General features: G+C 34.6%; 2 protein-coding genes across 2 annotated transcripts; one reads left to right on the top strand and one right to left on the bottom strand.

Moving 5' to 3' along the window:
- Positions 1–3,475: 3,475 nt before the first annotated feature.
- LOC107844016 (patatin-like protein 3) lies at positions 3,476–6,251 on the top strand. The gene is made up of 2 exons (XM_016688485.2): positions 3,476–4,595; positions 5,485–6,251. The coding sequence occupies exons 1-2, from the start codon at positions 3,660–3,662 to the stop codon at positions 5,857–5,859; spliced, it is 1,311 nt and encodes a 436-aa protein (XP_016543971.2). The 5' UTR covers positions 3,476–3,659; the 3' UTR covers positions 5,860–6,251.
- Positions 6,252–10,772: 4,521 nt separating this feature from the next.
- On the bottom strand, positions 10,773–15,682 carry LOC107844015 (PHD finger protein ING2). Its single transcript, XM_016688484.2, has 7 exons — positions 15,497–15,682; positions 15,330–15,401; positions 13,663–13,856; positions 12,625–12,688; positions 11,911–12,167; positions 11,756–11,794; positions 10,773–11,165 (listed from the first exon to the last, which is right to left on the bottom strand). Exons 1-7 carry the CDS (start codon positions 15,540–15,542, stop codon positions 11,061–11,063), a joined length of 777 nt encoding a protein of 258 aa, XP_016543970.1. The 5' UTR covers positions 15,543–15,682; the 3' UTR covers positions 10,773–11,060.
- Positions 15,683–16,801: the final 1,119 nt, after the last annotated feature.

The following is a 16,801-nucleotide window of genomic DNA, read 5'->3' as shown; positions in this document are numbered from 1 at the left end:
CATTGACTAGTACATTTTCTTCACCATTCTCATTTTATTACTTTTACTTCAAAGTAAAATAGTAAAATTTTCTCAGGTAAACAAAATTACCAGCCTTGTTAAAATCTATAATCATTTCATTTCTAATGATTATTATACCTTATTTACTGACTTTTAATCTTTGACCAAATAGTATGTGAAAATTACTACTTCCTCCTTTTCAAATTATATGTCACCATTTAACCGGACACGATATTTAAGAAATAAATATTGATTTTGTTAAAGTTATAAAATTATTCTTCTTACAAAAAAGAGTAATAGTATTTAAAATTAAATATGACCACTTTTAATTGAAAAAATAAATTTAAAAAGAAGTAATAGCTATTTAAAGTCAAGTGGGACCACTAAGGATAAAATTGTAATTGTGTTTTTAAAAACTTATCAAATAAGGAAAGACGACATTCTTTTTGGGACGGACTAAAAAGAAAATGACGACACATAATTTGAAATGGAGGAAGTATTAATATTTTTTGATCCCCCTTTCACCCTTTTTTTTCCCATTTATTTGAAAACATTAGTTTAATGCTCTCTCAATCTCAAATAAACTGTCGAAAACGGGAGGTGGAGTGTCCATTCATCGATTCAGTTCGATTTTATGTATTATCGATTTGGTTTATCAATTTTTAATTTTTAAATATGCTAAAAAATTTACCAAATCAATAAGATATTTTTTATCGATTTTTAGTCCTTAATGATTCATTTTTTTATTTAATCAATAAAAAAATACTCGTAAAATAGAAAAACTAGTAACTAACATGAAAAGAGCGAAACTTAGTTACAACCAAAATCCTACGTGATTTGTTTAATTTACAAGAATCCTCAAGTTTGAACTAAATGTTAGTTAGGAGAGGTTAAGAGAAATATATATGTATGTATGTATGTGTGTGTGTAAAACAGCAATTTATTACTCCCTCCGTCCCATTTTATCTGTCCCAAATTTTTTAATTTAATGTCCCATTTTACTTGTCTTTTTTTACTTATCAAGACAAAGAAAGTTTTTTTTTCCCATTATACTCTTAGTGTAATTGATTACTCCTTGTTATTAGTCATTCATCAATATTGGAACTAATAACAAGACACAATTAAGAAGGGCAAAATGGTAAATTTACATTACCAATCATTATTTTCTTAATAACTGTGTCATCCCAATTTGAGATAAGAAAAAATGGGACGGAGGGAGTGGTATATTCTTATTCGGTTATCGGTTTATCCAATAACCCAATAATAAAAAACCAAACCAAACCAATTCAATAACCCAATAATTTCTTTTATAAAACTATTAAAAAATCATTAATCCAATAACAATAACTCAATAACATATTTATCGATTTGGTTTATTGGTTGATTTTATTTTTGCACACCCCTAACAATAGGACATGCACGTTTAAAGGAACTTGAATAGGAAAAGAGGAAAAATCTGATGGGGTTAATAATTAAAGTACATAAATTAAAGTCTTAACTTGTAGTTTTATTAGAGAAAAGAGTCAAATTTGCTTTTTGTATTAGTTAGGATTCAATAATTTCAGTATACTTTATATTTTGAATTTAACACACTCATCTTAAGGGGAAAATCTCATTTTTTTTACCTTTGACCTGTGATTAAAGCTCAATCTGATCACCAATATGGGTTGTGGTGCAGTGGATGAGGCTGCTTCACCCTTAACCAAAGGTCAAGGGTTTGACCTTAGGTACAGAGAAAACTCTGTTGGGAGCGCTGCCACCTTAATGGGCCCTGCAAAAAAAGTTGAATCTGATCGCGGTAATTTTAAATCATAAAATAAGCTGTGGATATATTTAAATTCTTTTTTTCTCAAAATATTTAGCATATAGAGTTCCATCTATTTCACACGTACTAGAGTTTTCATTAATATTAAAAGTGAATACGAGATTATCTGCTAATTGCAAGAGTATAATAGGCTCAAAGTACTCGTACTAAAGGTAAATTTGAAGGATATTTCAAATAGTATATTATTCTTTATGGAATTCAACTTTTTATTCTTCACCACTTGATCTACCATAAGTGTCGAGAATTTTGAATTGAAGTCTACAAAAGGTTATAACATATGGTCCATACCACATATGTATAGATTAAAGTTAAACAAAACTAGTACAAGCTAGCTAGTAGTATATTTTAGACTAAAGTTGCTAACCAAAAATAAAATAAATTTTTTTAGGCTAAAGTTAAATATGGAATCATAAGCCTTTTTTCTTTAGTCTTAAAACATTTCGCCGCCAAATTCCTTTTCTCCCTCTCTTCTCTTTCAAACTAACTTATCATTTCAATATTCCTACCTAAATAATCGATCAAATTTATTGTTTACTTTTTCAAAGAGATATATAAATTATACATTAATTATATACTTTTTTTGATACATTAATTTCAATTTAAGCGGTTAATTAGATCAGCGATTTAAAAAGTAAGAGTTAATATAGATACACTCTTTTGTCTCAGGATGTCTTTAAGTGTTTCAACTAAGGGGATTCCATATTTAAAGAAAACTTAGGATTTCAACTAACGGGGTTCCATATTCAAAGAAAATTTAATCGAAGGGGGTTCAACAGCTACTATAACCACATAAAAATAATTTTAATCATATATAAATAGTATATTTTTCTGTCGAGAAGGCTGGCTCCGCCCTGTCCACCGATCATCAGGGGGAAGACGGAACACTGAGAGATGAATGCCTTTAAAAAGTAATATGGTGCGTGACGGTAAATTCTAGCTAAAATATTTCTGTTGAAACAGAGACGAAAATCGACCTTGGTGATGATCCAAAAGACTGTGGCGGATTCAGAAATTTAATGAAAAGTGTAAATTTTCTTCTCAGTTGCATTAAGGGCGCAAAACATTAAATACATACTCATAAAATAACAAACATTTAGCCTATATATACAGTATAATTTTCCAACAAAAGGTGTATATCTGACCCTCTTTTGATATAAATGGCTTCGTCCATACATATAGAAGGGTTTTCGCTCTTTGAGACCTCAATTTTTATTTTTTTTTTGGAAATTGAAGGAAAATTCGCAGCCGCTACACCGTTTGGATGTGCGCACTGGGTAAATCCCCCTGTGCACAACCTGCAAGTAACATCAGGGGTTTTTAACCGCACTAGATAAACTCAATGTGACAGACTCGATTCAAAGAACCTACCTAAGAATCGATTCCAGATAGTTGTGGTGGATTTTCAACCCCAGTAAGCTACACTACAAGGGTGCAATTACTGACCTCAACTTATTTAGAACTGACGCGCATTATAGTTATTTTATTCCAAATTAATCCCCCTATAATTTAATCTCCTAGTCACTAGCCTCAAGGAATGTTCTTCTATACAAATAACTAACTCCCCCACCCACCCCCACCCCCACGCCCACTCTACCCTACATACCCCCACGTTTATATTCCTCTATATCTCTCTATATATACACTTGTGTATCTACTCTATTCCTCATTCTTCTCTCTTCTTCACAACAATCTTTCTAAACCTACAAAGACAATTTTTATAACACACAAAATCAAGTAAACTTTTTAAGTTTAGTCGAACCTCGTTAAATTCTTTTCTTCTCTAATTGCTTTTCTGTGTGACTGTCTGCTAGTTAACCCACGATATTTCTGCAACATGGCAGCTTCTGCAGTTAACACAATCTCAATGCTCGATTCCAACATGGAAGTTGACAAACTCACTAACGAAATCTTCTCCATTCTTGAAAACAAGTTCCTCTTCGGCTACGAAAACCAGAATAATTCACTCACCGGAAAAGAAAACAATCTGTCAGCTCCGTTGGCCGGGAAAAATGTCGGTGCCGGAAAAGTAAGAATTCTTTCCATTGATGCTGGTGGATCAACTGATGGAGTGTTAGCAGCAAAATCTTTAGCCCATTTGGAATCCACCCTTCGTCAAAAAACCGGAAAACCAGATGCCCGTATTGCTGATTTCTTCGATGTTGTGGCCGGCTCCGGCGCCGGTGGGGTACTCGCCGGACTTTTGTTTACGCGTGGGAGCGATGGGGTGCCAATGTATACAGCCGAAGAAGCATTGAACTTTGTGGTGAATAATGATCGGAAGATTCGCCGGAGTTTCAAGAATGGTATTTTCCGGCGAGGTTTCCGACCAGCTAAGGTGTTTAAGAAAGTTTTCGGAGAATTAACGTTAAAAGATACGACGAAAGGGGTTTTAATCCCATGCTACGACCTTAAATCAGGAGCACAGTTTGTTTTTTCCCGCGCTGATGCATGGGAAATGGAGGGCTGTGATTTTACTATAGCAGATGTATGTGGGGCCACAATGGCTGATCAAGCGGTTGATTTGAAATCAATTGATGGTAACAGAAAGATCACAGCCGTTGGTGGTGGAATAGCGATGGCTAATCCAACGGCTGTGGCGATTACACATGTACTTAATAATAAACAAGAGTTTCCATTTGCTAATGGAGTTGAGGATTTATTGGTTGTTTCATTGGGAAATGGTGATTCAGACTCCGGCACCGGCACCGGAAATGTGATGTCATCACCGGCGGCATTTGTTAAAATCGCCGGAGATGGAACTGCTGATATGGTATGTCTACGTACTCTTAGTTCATGCAAAATATTTGTTAGTTTCGTATAATATTTTAGTGACCGACAAGTGAGTCTTGCGTAAGTGATTTGGATAATGATCAATGGATTAAATGTTAGAGTCATGTCAGACGGTTAATGAGAATGCTATTGATCGTCCTAGGGTGGGGCAGGAAAAAAAGATTAAAATAAATAAAGATGGTTCATATATTCTCTAGGAGTTTTTTTCTTGCACTAGAAAAAAAAAGAAATAAATAAAGTTCTAGCATTTTCTTAAAGAAGATTAAATGGACAAATATGATTAGTGAAATTTATTTGGTTTATTCTAATTTATTTAAGATTAGAATATAATGTAAAAGTTAGAACATATATAAATTTTATTTGTAGCTTGAGAGGGTATTGCAGAGAAATCAATTTTATTTGTAGCTTGAGAGGGTATTGCAGAGAAATCACTTTTGATAGACGCTCGTCTGAATTTAACTATAAATAATTAGTATACATTTTACTTCATTGAATCATTTAACGACTCGATTTAAATACTGGATGCAGATAAGTATTTAATCAAATCACCTAATTGTTGTTGTATTTAATTAAAGATAAAGATTGAAGGAATAGTAATAATTGTTGATTTTTAAAATACTTCTTAATTGGAGTAGTTGGTACTTAGAATTAATGAAATTTATTGAAATTTCTTTATGAATGGGACCTTAAGAAAAGTAGTAGCACACATTAAATGTTAAGAGTCACCTAACTATATAAGTAGTATTAAAATAAGAACTTTAATTTAGAATCTTTTAATTATTTTTTTAATTAAATTGTCTTGACATGATATTCCATATATGGACAAAGATTAATGTTTTTTTATTTTTTTAAATTTGCAATAAATGCAGGTAGACCAAGCTGTATCAATGGCATTTGGACAAACAAGAAACAATAATTATGTAAGAATTCAAGGAAATGGTATTGTTGGGAAAAAATACCAATCAATTAAAGATGAAAATATGAACAAAAATGAAAGAATGAAGAAAATGGTGGAAATTGCCGAAGAAATGTTAGGTCAAAAAAATGTTGAATGTGTATTATTTCAAGGGAAAAAATTGGTTGAAAATTCAAATTTGGATAAATTGAAAATGGTGGCAAATGAATTAATCAAAGAACAAGAAAGGAGGAAAAATAGCATTTTGCCCCCTGTAGTTTTGAAACATGCATCGCCATCCCCTAGAACTTCATCTGCAACAACTTTGTCATCCGCCTCGTCGTGTTAGTAAGTATCTGGTGAAATAGTTAAGGTGTGTGAATACTGGTCCGAGAAAAAAAGAAAGAAAAGGACTAGTGATTCTTATTAGGATTAGGCATGCATGCAATTGCGAGCTGAGTTTAGTTGAGTTTTGAGCTCGAGTTGAACTAAATTAGACTTGAAAATGTGGGTGTGAAGCCACTCGTGATGGATTCAGACGTCTGAGTTTGATCGAGCTGAGCTACTAAGATTGCCCAACAATTTTTTTGTTTATCCTCTTTTTTAATATTTTTGTTTTGATATTCTTGGGTTGGTTTGTAGTTGAAATGTATATTTAGGAATGGATCTTGATGAAGGTTTTCTATGTATATGATTTCAGTAATATGATAATGGATTGCTCATTGCATTTGTTAATTAAAATAGTTTTTTCCTTTGTCAATTTAATTATTCAGTATTCACTTGATTGATTCAGTTTATTCTGTACGTAGTGTCTTCAATTGTGAGGGAAGTGCCTTCTACTAGGAATTTCTTTGTTTTTGGCGCTCATACTCGAACGTGTAATCAAACTAGAGGAATTTTATTCATGCGGGCAGAGTGTTTGGTAGTAATTCATTATTGGTACACATAATTATAATTTACCATCTTTTGTATATTTGATGTGATTGGAACACATTGATTCCGCTTGTTCCCGTCCTTCGCTTCAAGGCCTGTCCCTCGGACAACGAAGCTTACACTTGTTCACTAATTATGACGATTTACCAAGGCCTCTTTCCTCCTCCCTTTTCTGCCCACTCGTAGGGGCTGGGACCCTGGGAGGGTGTCGACTGAACATCTTAGTCATTGACGAGAATTTCGCCCGCATCCGATACCCAATTCTTGTTCACCCCGAATGATTATGTTGGGTGAATTGTGACCTCGGGTGAGCAACAACTGCTTCATCACAGTACTTACTTATGGGCTTACAGATCACACTTTGGCCAAGTTTTAAAGGGTGGAAGGAGCAAAATTATTATTTTTAACACAGTTTTCCTGAGGTTGAAGCGTGGAGATAGGTGAATTATTAACTTTAATTATGTCTCACTATTCATATGTTTAAAATGATTAATTAATTCAATATCATGACATGACTTTGACTAATTGTCTCATGCTTTTAGGTGAAAAAGTTAATTGCACACTAACTTTACCTAATTTAATGGAAATTTAGCTTTGACATGCTTGAGTCCAACATATTATTGCTTGATTTACGCAGTCACTTTTTCCAAAAGTGTAAATATTGTCTCAAAAAAAGCAACTCTTCCAGATAATATTAGATTCGAGTCTAATATTTTTTTTTGATAATCATGGTATCTGGACCAGCTTGCGCACACTTCGACAATTCATGGGATATCTACCACCTCCCATCAGCAACAGGTACTAGGTAACCCTGTCCACCAAGGCTAGAACATATGAGAAGAAAACACCTAGTGTTTGTCTCTGCTGGAAATTGATTCGAGTCTAATATTTACTCAACTATTTCTTATCTTGATAGATAAAATATTAGGTTATCGCCTAGCATTTGCAGTAACTTACAAACCTTAACCTTATTAACCACCAGAGTAAGCATAGTGGTTCAGCGCTATATCCCTTAAGCAAGAGGTTGGGGATTCGATCCTCGCCTCTGGCTAATGGAGCAAACTCTGTGGCCAGTTTCCTACCACAAAATGCGCTGACCGAGGAATGGAGGATTAGTTTCACAACTGCCGACTGTGGGATACCTTGCGTAACAAAAAAAAAACTTACAAACCTTATTAACGTTTTCTTATAAAATTTTCATTCTACTCAACGTATTTTTAAATTATGATCTAAAAGATTCATAAGCTAATATATAATAACAACTGAGTTTATAAGTTTACAAATATTACTTGAAAAAACATATGTTAAAATTTGTATAAAAATTATTGAACTTATCCGGAGAGGGGGTGGGGTGGGCGGGAGTGCAGACACAAGACAAAAGTATGTGTGGAGAGAAGATAACAAATGTGCAGATTTTGTGAATTGTGAAAAAGAAGAAGATGGAAGTTGACAGTGCAAAGAGAAAATGGGGTCAGCTTTATTAATGTATATTTAAAATTGATATGTATGTATGTACTCCACTTGTCTGGTTTAACTTACACTGTCGGTGTTGTGTAAATTTACTAGAGTCACTTGGCTCAATTTTGTGGGAGGAGTGGGTGGGTTAACTGGGGTGGGGTGGGGTGGCGTGGGGTGGGGGTAGTAGATGTGATATTTTGGACAATATCTTTCCAAAAATAGGTAGGGTTACCTTATTTGTGTTGTCAGTATTAGTCTAAGTTTTGCAGACTTTACTTTTGATGCTGTATTCGTGTCGGATTCTTTACAAAATATACTAACTTTGCCGAATTTGATGAACACCTATTGATATTTTTGAAGAGTCCGAGCATCATAGGCATTAGTATTAGTGGTTGTAGTGCTATGTTTGTAGTTTTAATGATGTTTTTTTGTTTTGGATAGGATCTATTGTGGTATTATTTTGTGTAATCTTATTTCTGTTGCTAGTAGATGTGATATTTTGGACAGTATCTTTTCGAAAAATAGTTAGGAGTGCTTTGTTTTGTTCTGTACTAGTAGTTATAGTACTACACTTGTAGTTTTGATGATGCTTCTAGTTTTGGATAGATCGATTGTGGTATTATTTTGTGCACTCTTGTTTCGGTTGCTAGTAGATGTGATATTTTGGAAAGTATCTTTCCGAAAAACAGTTAGGAGTGCTTTGTCTTGTTGTCTATACTAGTAGTCATAGCGTTGTGCTTGTACTTTCTTGTTTTTGGAATGGATGATGCTTATTATTTCGAGTAGATAGATTATAGTACTATTACGTGTAGTTATGTTTTTTTGGGTCTAGTTGTGACTACAACACACAGGTCAAGATCAATGAGGATCGTAATGGAGTGATCAAATCCTTCATTTCCTATTAGAGGTTTTTGGCTCGAATCTTGAATAAGAAATCAGTTTAATCAAAGAACACTTTACCCCTATTGTAAGACCGTCTGATGTTTGATAGTACTCTAATATGAAAATCGAACATTAGATTAAAAATCAAGAAAAAGGACAATTAGAGAAAACATAGAGCACAGTCCAATTTTAGCCCCCACGCCACGCGGTGATCACATAGCAAAAGTGAATACAATTTTCACAATAAAATACACTACCAAATGCTTTGGGTCCTATGAGATGGAGAGGACAAATTGTGGTCACAACCAACATGGTTGTAGTTCAGTCCAGTGGTCTGGATTAAAAGATTTGAATCTAAGTCCTAGATATAAAGAAAATTCTGTTGGAAGCGCTACATCAGAAGGGGCCCCACAAGACACGGTCTGGATTAGTCGAGAATCCATTGCGGATATCTGATAAAAAAATAAATTTGCGGTCACATCTTTCAAAATAACTCATGTTTATTTTATGTCATATACATGTATTGCTTCTTCATGAATCAATGAAACATTGGATATGAAAAATTGGCCACCATTTTTTTTCACAAGGGGACCAATATTTTGGCACTCCAAAGTTGAAGCCAACTTCCCCCACTTGTGAAGTGCGCGTGGGGAATTTGAGAGTACCATATACATACACGTGTAAATTCAGGATATAAAATTTATGAGTCGCTATAACGCTCTCAAGCGAAAACTACTGAGTTTGAACGAATACGCAACTTATAAACATAGCTATCATAGCTTTTGGCCTATAGACGGCGACTTGGCTTTGCTTCCCTAATGACGTGGCATATAGTCGTATAATTGTCGGTTTTACTACAGAATGCTTACAAAATAGTGGTCGACTAAGTTGCTCGGACTCTCCAAAAATGTTGCCACACCCGTGTCGGATACTTCAAAAATACACTATTTTTGGAGGATCCGACACGCACCCGTAGACATTTTTGAAGAGTCTAAGCAACTTAGGCGGTCGACCTTTCATGAAATTTGTGAGTTGCTATAACGCTTTCAAGCGAAAGCTATTGAGTTTGAGTGAATACGCAACTTATAAACATAGCTATCGTAGCTTTCTTGGCCTATAGACGGCGACTTGGCTTTGCTGCCCTAATGACTTGTCATATAGTCATACAATTGTCGGTTTTACTATAGAATGCTTACAAAATAGTGAACGGTCTTTCAAATGTCTTCTTCTTTACTCTTTTGAGAAGTACTTTATTGGAGTACAAAAAGTTGTGTAATTGACTTAATTATTCTGACAGTCTAATATTTAAACTCTTTAAACTGACGATGAATATAACTTATATTTAAACTCTTTGTTGATACATGCAACTACGCGTTTGTATATTATCTGTAAACCATTGAAGGCATTGGAAATCCATTGAACAGGATTGGCCACTTTGTCCATTGAAACTCCCACTTCTAATTTTGTATAGAATGACTTCCAGGCAATGGCAGATGTAGAGTTTCAATTGTGATTGCATTTGCATCCACTAAGGTTGACTATATATATATATATATATATATGTATACCCGGTGTAGTCCTATAAGTGAAATCTAGGGAGGGTAGTGTGTACGCAGCCTTACTCCTTACCTTTCGAGTCTGTCTGTGAATGGATTTATCAAAGGATTAGAAACAGATAAATGAAATAAACCATGTCCATTTCCTATATTTAAGTGACACATTATGGTAAAAACACATATTACTAACCACTGTTAAGTGACAACATTCTATCTATATCACCCGGACTCTTGAAAAAATGTCAATGGGTGTGTGTCGGATCCTCCTTATAGTGCATTCAGGATCCGATATGGGTGTGACAACATTTTTGAAGAGTCCGAGCAACATAGAATTGACACTTGTAAGAATGCTAACTGCTCTCTTGCTTACTACTACAAGAAGAAATTAAAAGGCATTCACATAATACAAATAGCAAACATTTGGAGTTAATTATGCAGTTTCAAGAAACTTTGATGCCTCTGATAGATATTTATACATGTACAGATCAGTCTCTTAGTGTAGTTGTAAAACAGGAATCATGAGATATTAGCAAACAGACGATGCACTTTTCCAACCATCCTTTCCCCCTTTTCATATGTCTAAGGGGCTGGATTTGACCATCAATCGAATAGGTACATTTCTTTAACGAAACAGACACTAGGGGAGCCTAACCTAGGAAAGATCCCTTCAAAAAATCAATGAGGAAGGAATTGCAGTGCAGATGAAAGGCAGTACTTGTAATCAATTTGGTAATTGTCTGCATGTTGGACAGTACCACTTCCCTTTGAATCTTGTCTCCGGTGTGAGTCCAACACATGTATAGTGAAACCATTCGCCTCCTTGACACTGTTGACAAAAAAACAAACTCAGATGTTGTAAATGCAAAGTGTTATAGTTATAGCAAGAAGAAGTAACTCGACCAATAACATGAACATGCATAGCGTTTAGCACTACCAGTGTTAAATTTATGTATTTGTTATCACTGAATTACATGAGTCAAATCAACAGACGTCCTCTATCATCTATCAGGAAATTGAACTTATAAATATATAAATAGCACATTAACCATTCTTATGAAAAGGCCTTTTGAAGTATGTCTATAGGGGAAAGCTACACTAAGATTTTGGTAACTGATACTGACCTAAGCTAGTTCATGACGGAATTTGTAAAAGCAAAAACATAAAAGCAATTCATTACACAATCTTCTTTTTAATCATCCTGTTCTAATTGCTTTCAAATAATTTTATCAAATACTTGTTTTGACCTACTAGTCATGCTTGTTATATTTCAAATGAGTCGAATCAGCATTGGCTTCTATCAAAAAGCGATAAGATTCACCGTAACCCCTAATGGCAAAGGTGTTTAGAGAAAAAAAATAAAATGTTTACAAAAGGTAAATAGTCACAAAAAATAGCCATTGCAAAACAGGGACTTACATTTTCATTGTCGCAAGCAATCATATCTCCAAAAGAAACCTGAACAATCAACAAGCCAGAAGTGTCAATAATACAGTGCATGATAATCATAGATCTAAATCATACATTAATAAAATTAGCACATAAAAGCAAATTGAGCTGTCAAAAATTTAAACCTGATGGCACACACAGTAGGTGGGTTCATTTGGATCAATGGGTTGCTCAACATCAACGGGAGAAGCAAAATCTTTCTTGTGACTGCCAGGAGGAGGCATAAGATCATAATCTCTGTCACGTTCTCGGTCCCAATCCCAGTCCCTGTACTCAAACTTCTTTGATTGGGGAGTTACATACGGTGCTTTGCGCTTCTCAGTCTTAAGGACCAAAGGTAATGGAGGAAGAATAGGAGGTTCATCCGCAGGTAGTTTTCCCTCTGCAAAAGTTCAAAAGTCAAAAGAACTAAAGAGAAAAAGACGTGGAGCCTTACATTCAACACTTAAGAAAAGAGGGAATGAACCTTGAATTGTTAGGAAAATCAAAATTCTAAGGGGTTATCAGTTATTGTCACCAAAAAGATTTCCAGTGCCAAATAAAGAAGATACCAAACAACACATTTACTATGTTTAGAAGCAGCTTTTGCTCTGATGAAGAGTCCTTTATTACACCAAAGTTTCGACGCATCAAATCTTGATGGAATCCATAGAGCAAAATTTGATGCATCACTGAAGCTTCGCTCTATGGAAGAGTGCATTATTCGAGCTAAAGTTTTCTTTATGAAGAGTTCTTTACTAAAGTAAAGCTTCGGAGACGCATCAAATTTCGATGAAAACCATGGCTTACTTCCCAAGAATACTGGAGCACATGCCAAGAGTACAGAACACTTAGCGCACCTTGCTTAAGATCTTCAGCGAAGTTAGTAAGATCTTCATCTAAGCGCTTGATGTGGCTATCTATCTGAAAGAAAAAACCAGAAGCAAGTTAGGAGCAGTCTTACCATCTGAAAAAAAGAATTTCGGTTTAAAGGATGATCAGACTATTCAACTAGTAAGTTTAGCAATGAATGCCAGTGCAAACATTATAAAATTCACAATGACAAGATACAGTAACTGCAAGGGGCTATCTGTTATCATTAGTTTCAATAGAACTTGATTCTAATTATGCCAGAGAAAGAAGAAAGCGTGGCAATTAGTCCACATATGACCAAAAAAAATTGATTGATTAATGTGCTAGGAAGAAAATAATGCCATACAAATCTTGTAGCTGAGAGAAACTACTAAGCATAATCTGCAAAAGATTTAGTAACTTGGCAAGCAAGAGAGGAATCTATTGTATCACAAGTCAACGGCAATTTGAAATGTTCTTACAACTTCTTGTTTTTCCTCGCTATTCAATTCATTTATTTGTTTCCTGTTTCTTTCTGCATCAGCTCACATTGAAGATGCAACATATTTCATTTTCTAGTCTAACACAAATTCTTCATCCTTGAGTCTTGTCACTCTTACTAATGCCTTCTATATAAAAAGATAATGGTGATGTCTAACATATCCCACAAAGAATTTTCCCAAAAAGAATTATTAGTAATAGAGAGGTTGGCAGCACCGGCATACACTCAAATGAAAAAAGAGAAGCTGAAATGGTATGAAAGTCCTAACCTTCGATTAAACCACTGCAATTTTTATTTATACCACTACAAAATGAAGATCGACATGAACATGCCAAACAGCAAGAATAAAACAAAAAGAGAGAAGTTCCTAGTTATGCTTGCTTGGTGATTGTTAGCAGAGTTCAAAAAGATTCATCATAATAACGCAAAAAGATGAACACAACAGTTACATAATCACTATGAAGTGCAGTAAAAGTGAACGATCCAAGAAAACTTTGAGGAATTAAACAGACCAGTGAGAAGCCGAATAAGATAAGAAGCTTACAATATCATGAGCTTGTCGAGCAAGTAAAACCTTCTCAGTGCAAAGGCTTAAGGCATTGTCTTGGTTTGCTTCAATCTCCTTCCGCAACTTCTCAAAAGCCTCATCATCATCATAAATATATTTCCTTGATCCCTGATTCTGAGAGGCTACTCCTAGGCAGTAATTGGTCTGCTGCCTAGTCTGATTTATTATTCCTTCATTTTCCATTTCATATTACATATTACACACCAATTATAGGACAAAACTTAGAAACATAAAGAAAAACAAAAATGCAACTAAGAAGCATAACGTAAAGCAATAGTGTACTCCATTAATACCATCTTTTTCTGGGACTTCTCATTTTCTCATCCGTCCCAAAGAGCTCAGCACAAACTATATTTAAGTTTTACAATTTACCTTACCTCTGAGGTAGTGGTACGAACTGTTTACACTCTACCCTACCTAGACCCCCCATCCCCACCCCCACCCCCAACTTTGTGGCAATATACTGGGTATGTTGCTGTAGTTAAGTTTTACAATCCCATTTGCACTTTCCTGAGATGCCCTTAGAGGAACTAACATGAGTTGTTATAAGCCTCACTGACACAAACAAACACTGAAACAAACAAACCAAAAAAAACTAGTTTCCTGCAAAAGATACTTTTTAACATTTTACGCATATTAAGCTATCATTTTGTTTTAGCTTTTTGGGGAATCTTACACACTGTTTGGATGGTTGTTATGAATTGTATCGTACTGTATTTTTTTAATGAATACAACATTTGGATAGATTGTTTCATTTTCCATTGTTACATAATGTCACACATCAACAATTTGATGGATAAAACCTACAAGAGGGTACGACGTAGAGCTACTATAAAAAGGTACGATAAAGCCTAAACGATAAAATAGCATTATCAGATAATAAATAAAGACAACATGAGGAAAGAAAAGGTGACGACACGGTCATATCAAATCGATCTTACACAAATAGAGCTACTATAAAAAGGTAGGATGAGGATAAAACTAGGATTATTAAATACTCCCTCCGTTTCAATTTGTTTGACCTACTTTCCTTTTTAGTCCATTTAAAAAAGAATGACACTTTTCCTTTTTTAAAGCTCTTTAATTCTAACTTTCCACATGGCACATTGAAAAATTGAAATTAAAAAGTTTCCAAAAAAGGAAAGTGGAGTTCTTTTTCCAAACATACTAAAAGAAAAGCAAGACAAATAAATCAAAACAAAAGAAAGTATTTTTATTATTAAAACCTGATACATGCTACTTGTGGTGTCAGGTATCCCATGTAATTAGTCAAGGTACACAAAAGCTAGCCCAGACACCACGGTCATCAAAAAGGAAAGTGGAATTCTTTTTTCAAACCAACTAAAGCAAATAAATCAAAACAAAGCAAGTATTTTTTTAATTACAACCTATCGTTGGTCGGAGGTAGCACGTATCTGGTAGAATTAGTCGAGGTGCATGAAAGCTGACCCAAACACCACGATCATTCAAAAAGGAAAGTGAAATTCTTTTTCAAACTAACTAAAAACAAAAGCAACACAAATAAATCAAAACAAAGCCACAATTTTTTTTATGTGCATAAAAGCTAGCCCAAACACCAAGATTATCTTTTTTTTTTAAAAAAAAAAAGCGAAAATTGAGTATAAAAAGGAAAATGAAAGTACCTTGTGAACGTTCATCGAGTTCTCTAATGGTGTTAAGAAGCCTTTGAAGCTCAGCAGGCAATGTGCTTGAATCTATTAATACGATTTTTGTTAATTAATTATTTGAAAATGAAAAAAAATTAAATAAATTGACAAAAATTAAGATTAATACAGAAATTGGAGCTTACATTCCAAGTAATCATCAACGAAAACTCCGGTTCTAGCAATTGCCATTGTTGTCAGAAATTGAATTTAGGATTTAGGGTTTTGTACAGAGCTATGGAGGGAGAAAGGGGAAGAAAATTTGGGATATATACTTAACGGCGTCGTTTTATTGTTTAGTAAGGTGATACAAAGTTTTGATATTTATTTTATGTCTAGTTACATAGTTTTTGCTTTTAATATGTATCGTCATGTGTTGTTTATTCTGCTTTGATTACCGCATTATTATTGTCCTTTTGTGCACGCTCGACGATACTTTTCTTATCTTGATTATGCTTTTTATGATATTTTTTTCTTCTCTTGCTTTGATTTGTTTCCCTTGAGCTGAGGGTCTCTCGAAAATATCCTATACGAGATAGTGATAAAGTCTGTGTACACTTTACCCTCTCGATGCGAATTTTCAACTTTGTTATGACAATCCAATCCAAAAGACTAGTCTATTAGGAGGGAAAGTCGCTCCTATTTGAGAACCAACGATCTCATTAGTCACGAATGACATCCCTTTTGGTCCAGGACATCACTCTGAATCGAAGCTTCATGCATGAATTGAACGACTCTGATACCAATGTTATATACCAAACAAGAGAGTTTTATTCAAAAGACTAAACTGACAAGTGGCAGAGTTCATTTAATCTAATAACCACATTAGCATTTATCTTTTTATTCAATGAAAGACAATTGACACATAACAAAATTCTGCTATTTTAAATCGCCGAGTCACAAATTTAACATTTATTTTTATATATACTACATGAAGTTAAATCACCAAAGAAAGCTCAGAATTGAAACAAACAAAAACACCCCTCTTGGTCTAGGTCACCACTCCGAATCGAAGCCTCATGTCTGAATTGAACGACGCTGATACCAATGCTACACACCAAACAAGACCAAAAGACTAAACTGGCAAGTGACAGAGATCATTTAATCTAATAACCACATGTCACGACCCGAACCGGGGCCCTGGCCGTGACGAACATTCCGAACCATGAAGGCCCGAAACACTCTCATCTATCTGGTAATCATGCACATAATTCATATGATAAAAAGAAATGCGGAGATACACAATATTACGAAAACATGGTCACGAGTCTAATGAAATCAATAATGGGAAATAATGTCCCACAACATCTATCGACATCTGAAAATCACTGCGAAATCTCTACTACATGACTAAAACAAACAACTGTCTGAAAACTGGGACAAGGCCCCCAGTAGACCCAAAACTATTAAATGATAAATAAACTGCCATACATCAGGCCTTCCGGAATATA

The sequence above is a fragment of the Capsicum annuum genome, chromosome 10 (genome assembly GCF_002878395.1).
Source record: "Capsicum annuum cultivar UCD-10X-F1 chromosome 10, UCD10Xv1.1, whole genome shotgun sequence".
Taxonomy (NCBI): Eukaryota; Viridiplantae; Streptophyta; class Magnoliopsida; order Solanales; family Solanaceae; genus Capsicum; species Capsicum annuum.
This window is presented reverse-complemented; position numbering and strand designations above follow the sequence as displayed.

Coding starts and splice junctions, on each gene's coding strand:
- LOC107844016 (XM_016688485.2), top strand. CDS start 3,660: ATGGCAGCTTCTGCAGTTAACACAATCTCAATGCTCGATTCCAACATG. Junction 4,596..5,484: donor GAGATGGAACTGCTGATATG/GTATGTCTACGT, acceptor CAATAAATGCAG/GTAGACCAAGCTGTATCAAT.
- LOC107844015 (XM_016688484.2), bottom strand. CDS start 15,542: ATGGCAATTGCTAGAACCGGAGTTTTCGTTGATGATTACTTGGAAT. Junction 12,168..12,624: donor CGCTGAAGATCTTAAGCAAG/GTGCGCTAAGTG, acceptor GAACTTTTGCAG/AGGGAAAACTACCTGCGGAT. Junction 11,795..11,910: donor CCTACTGTGTGTGCCATCAG/GTTTAAATTTTT, acceptor TTGATTGTTCAG/GTTTCTTTTGGAGATATGAT.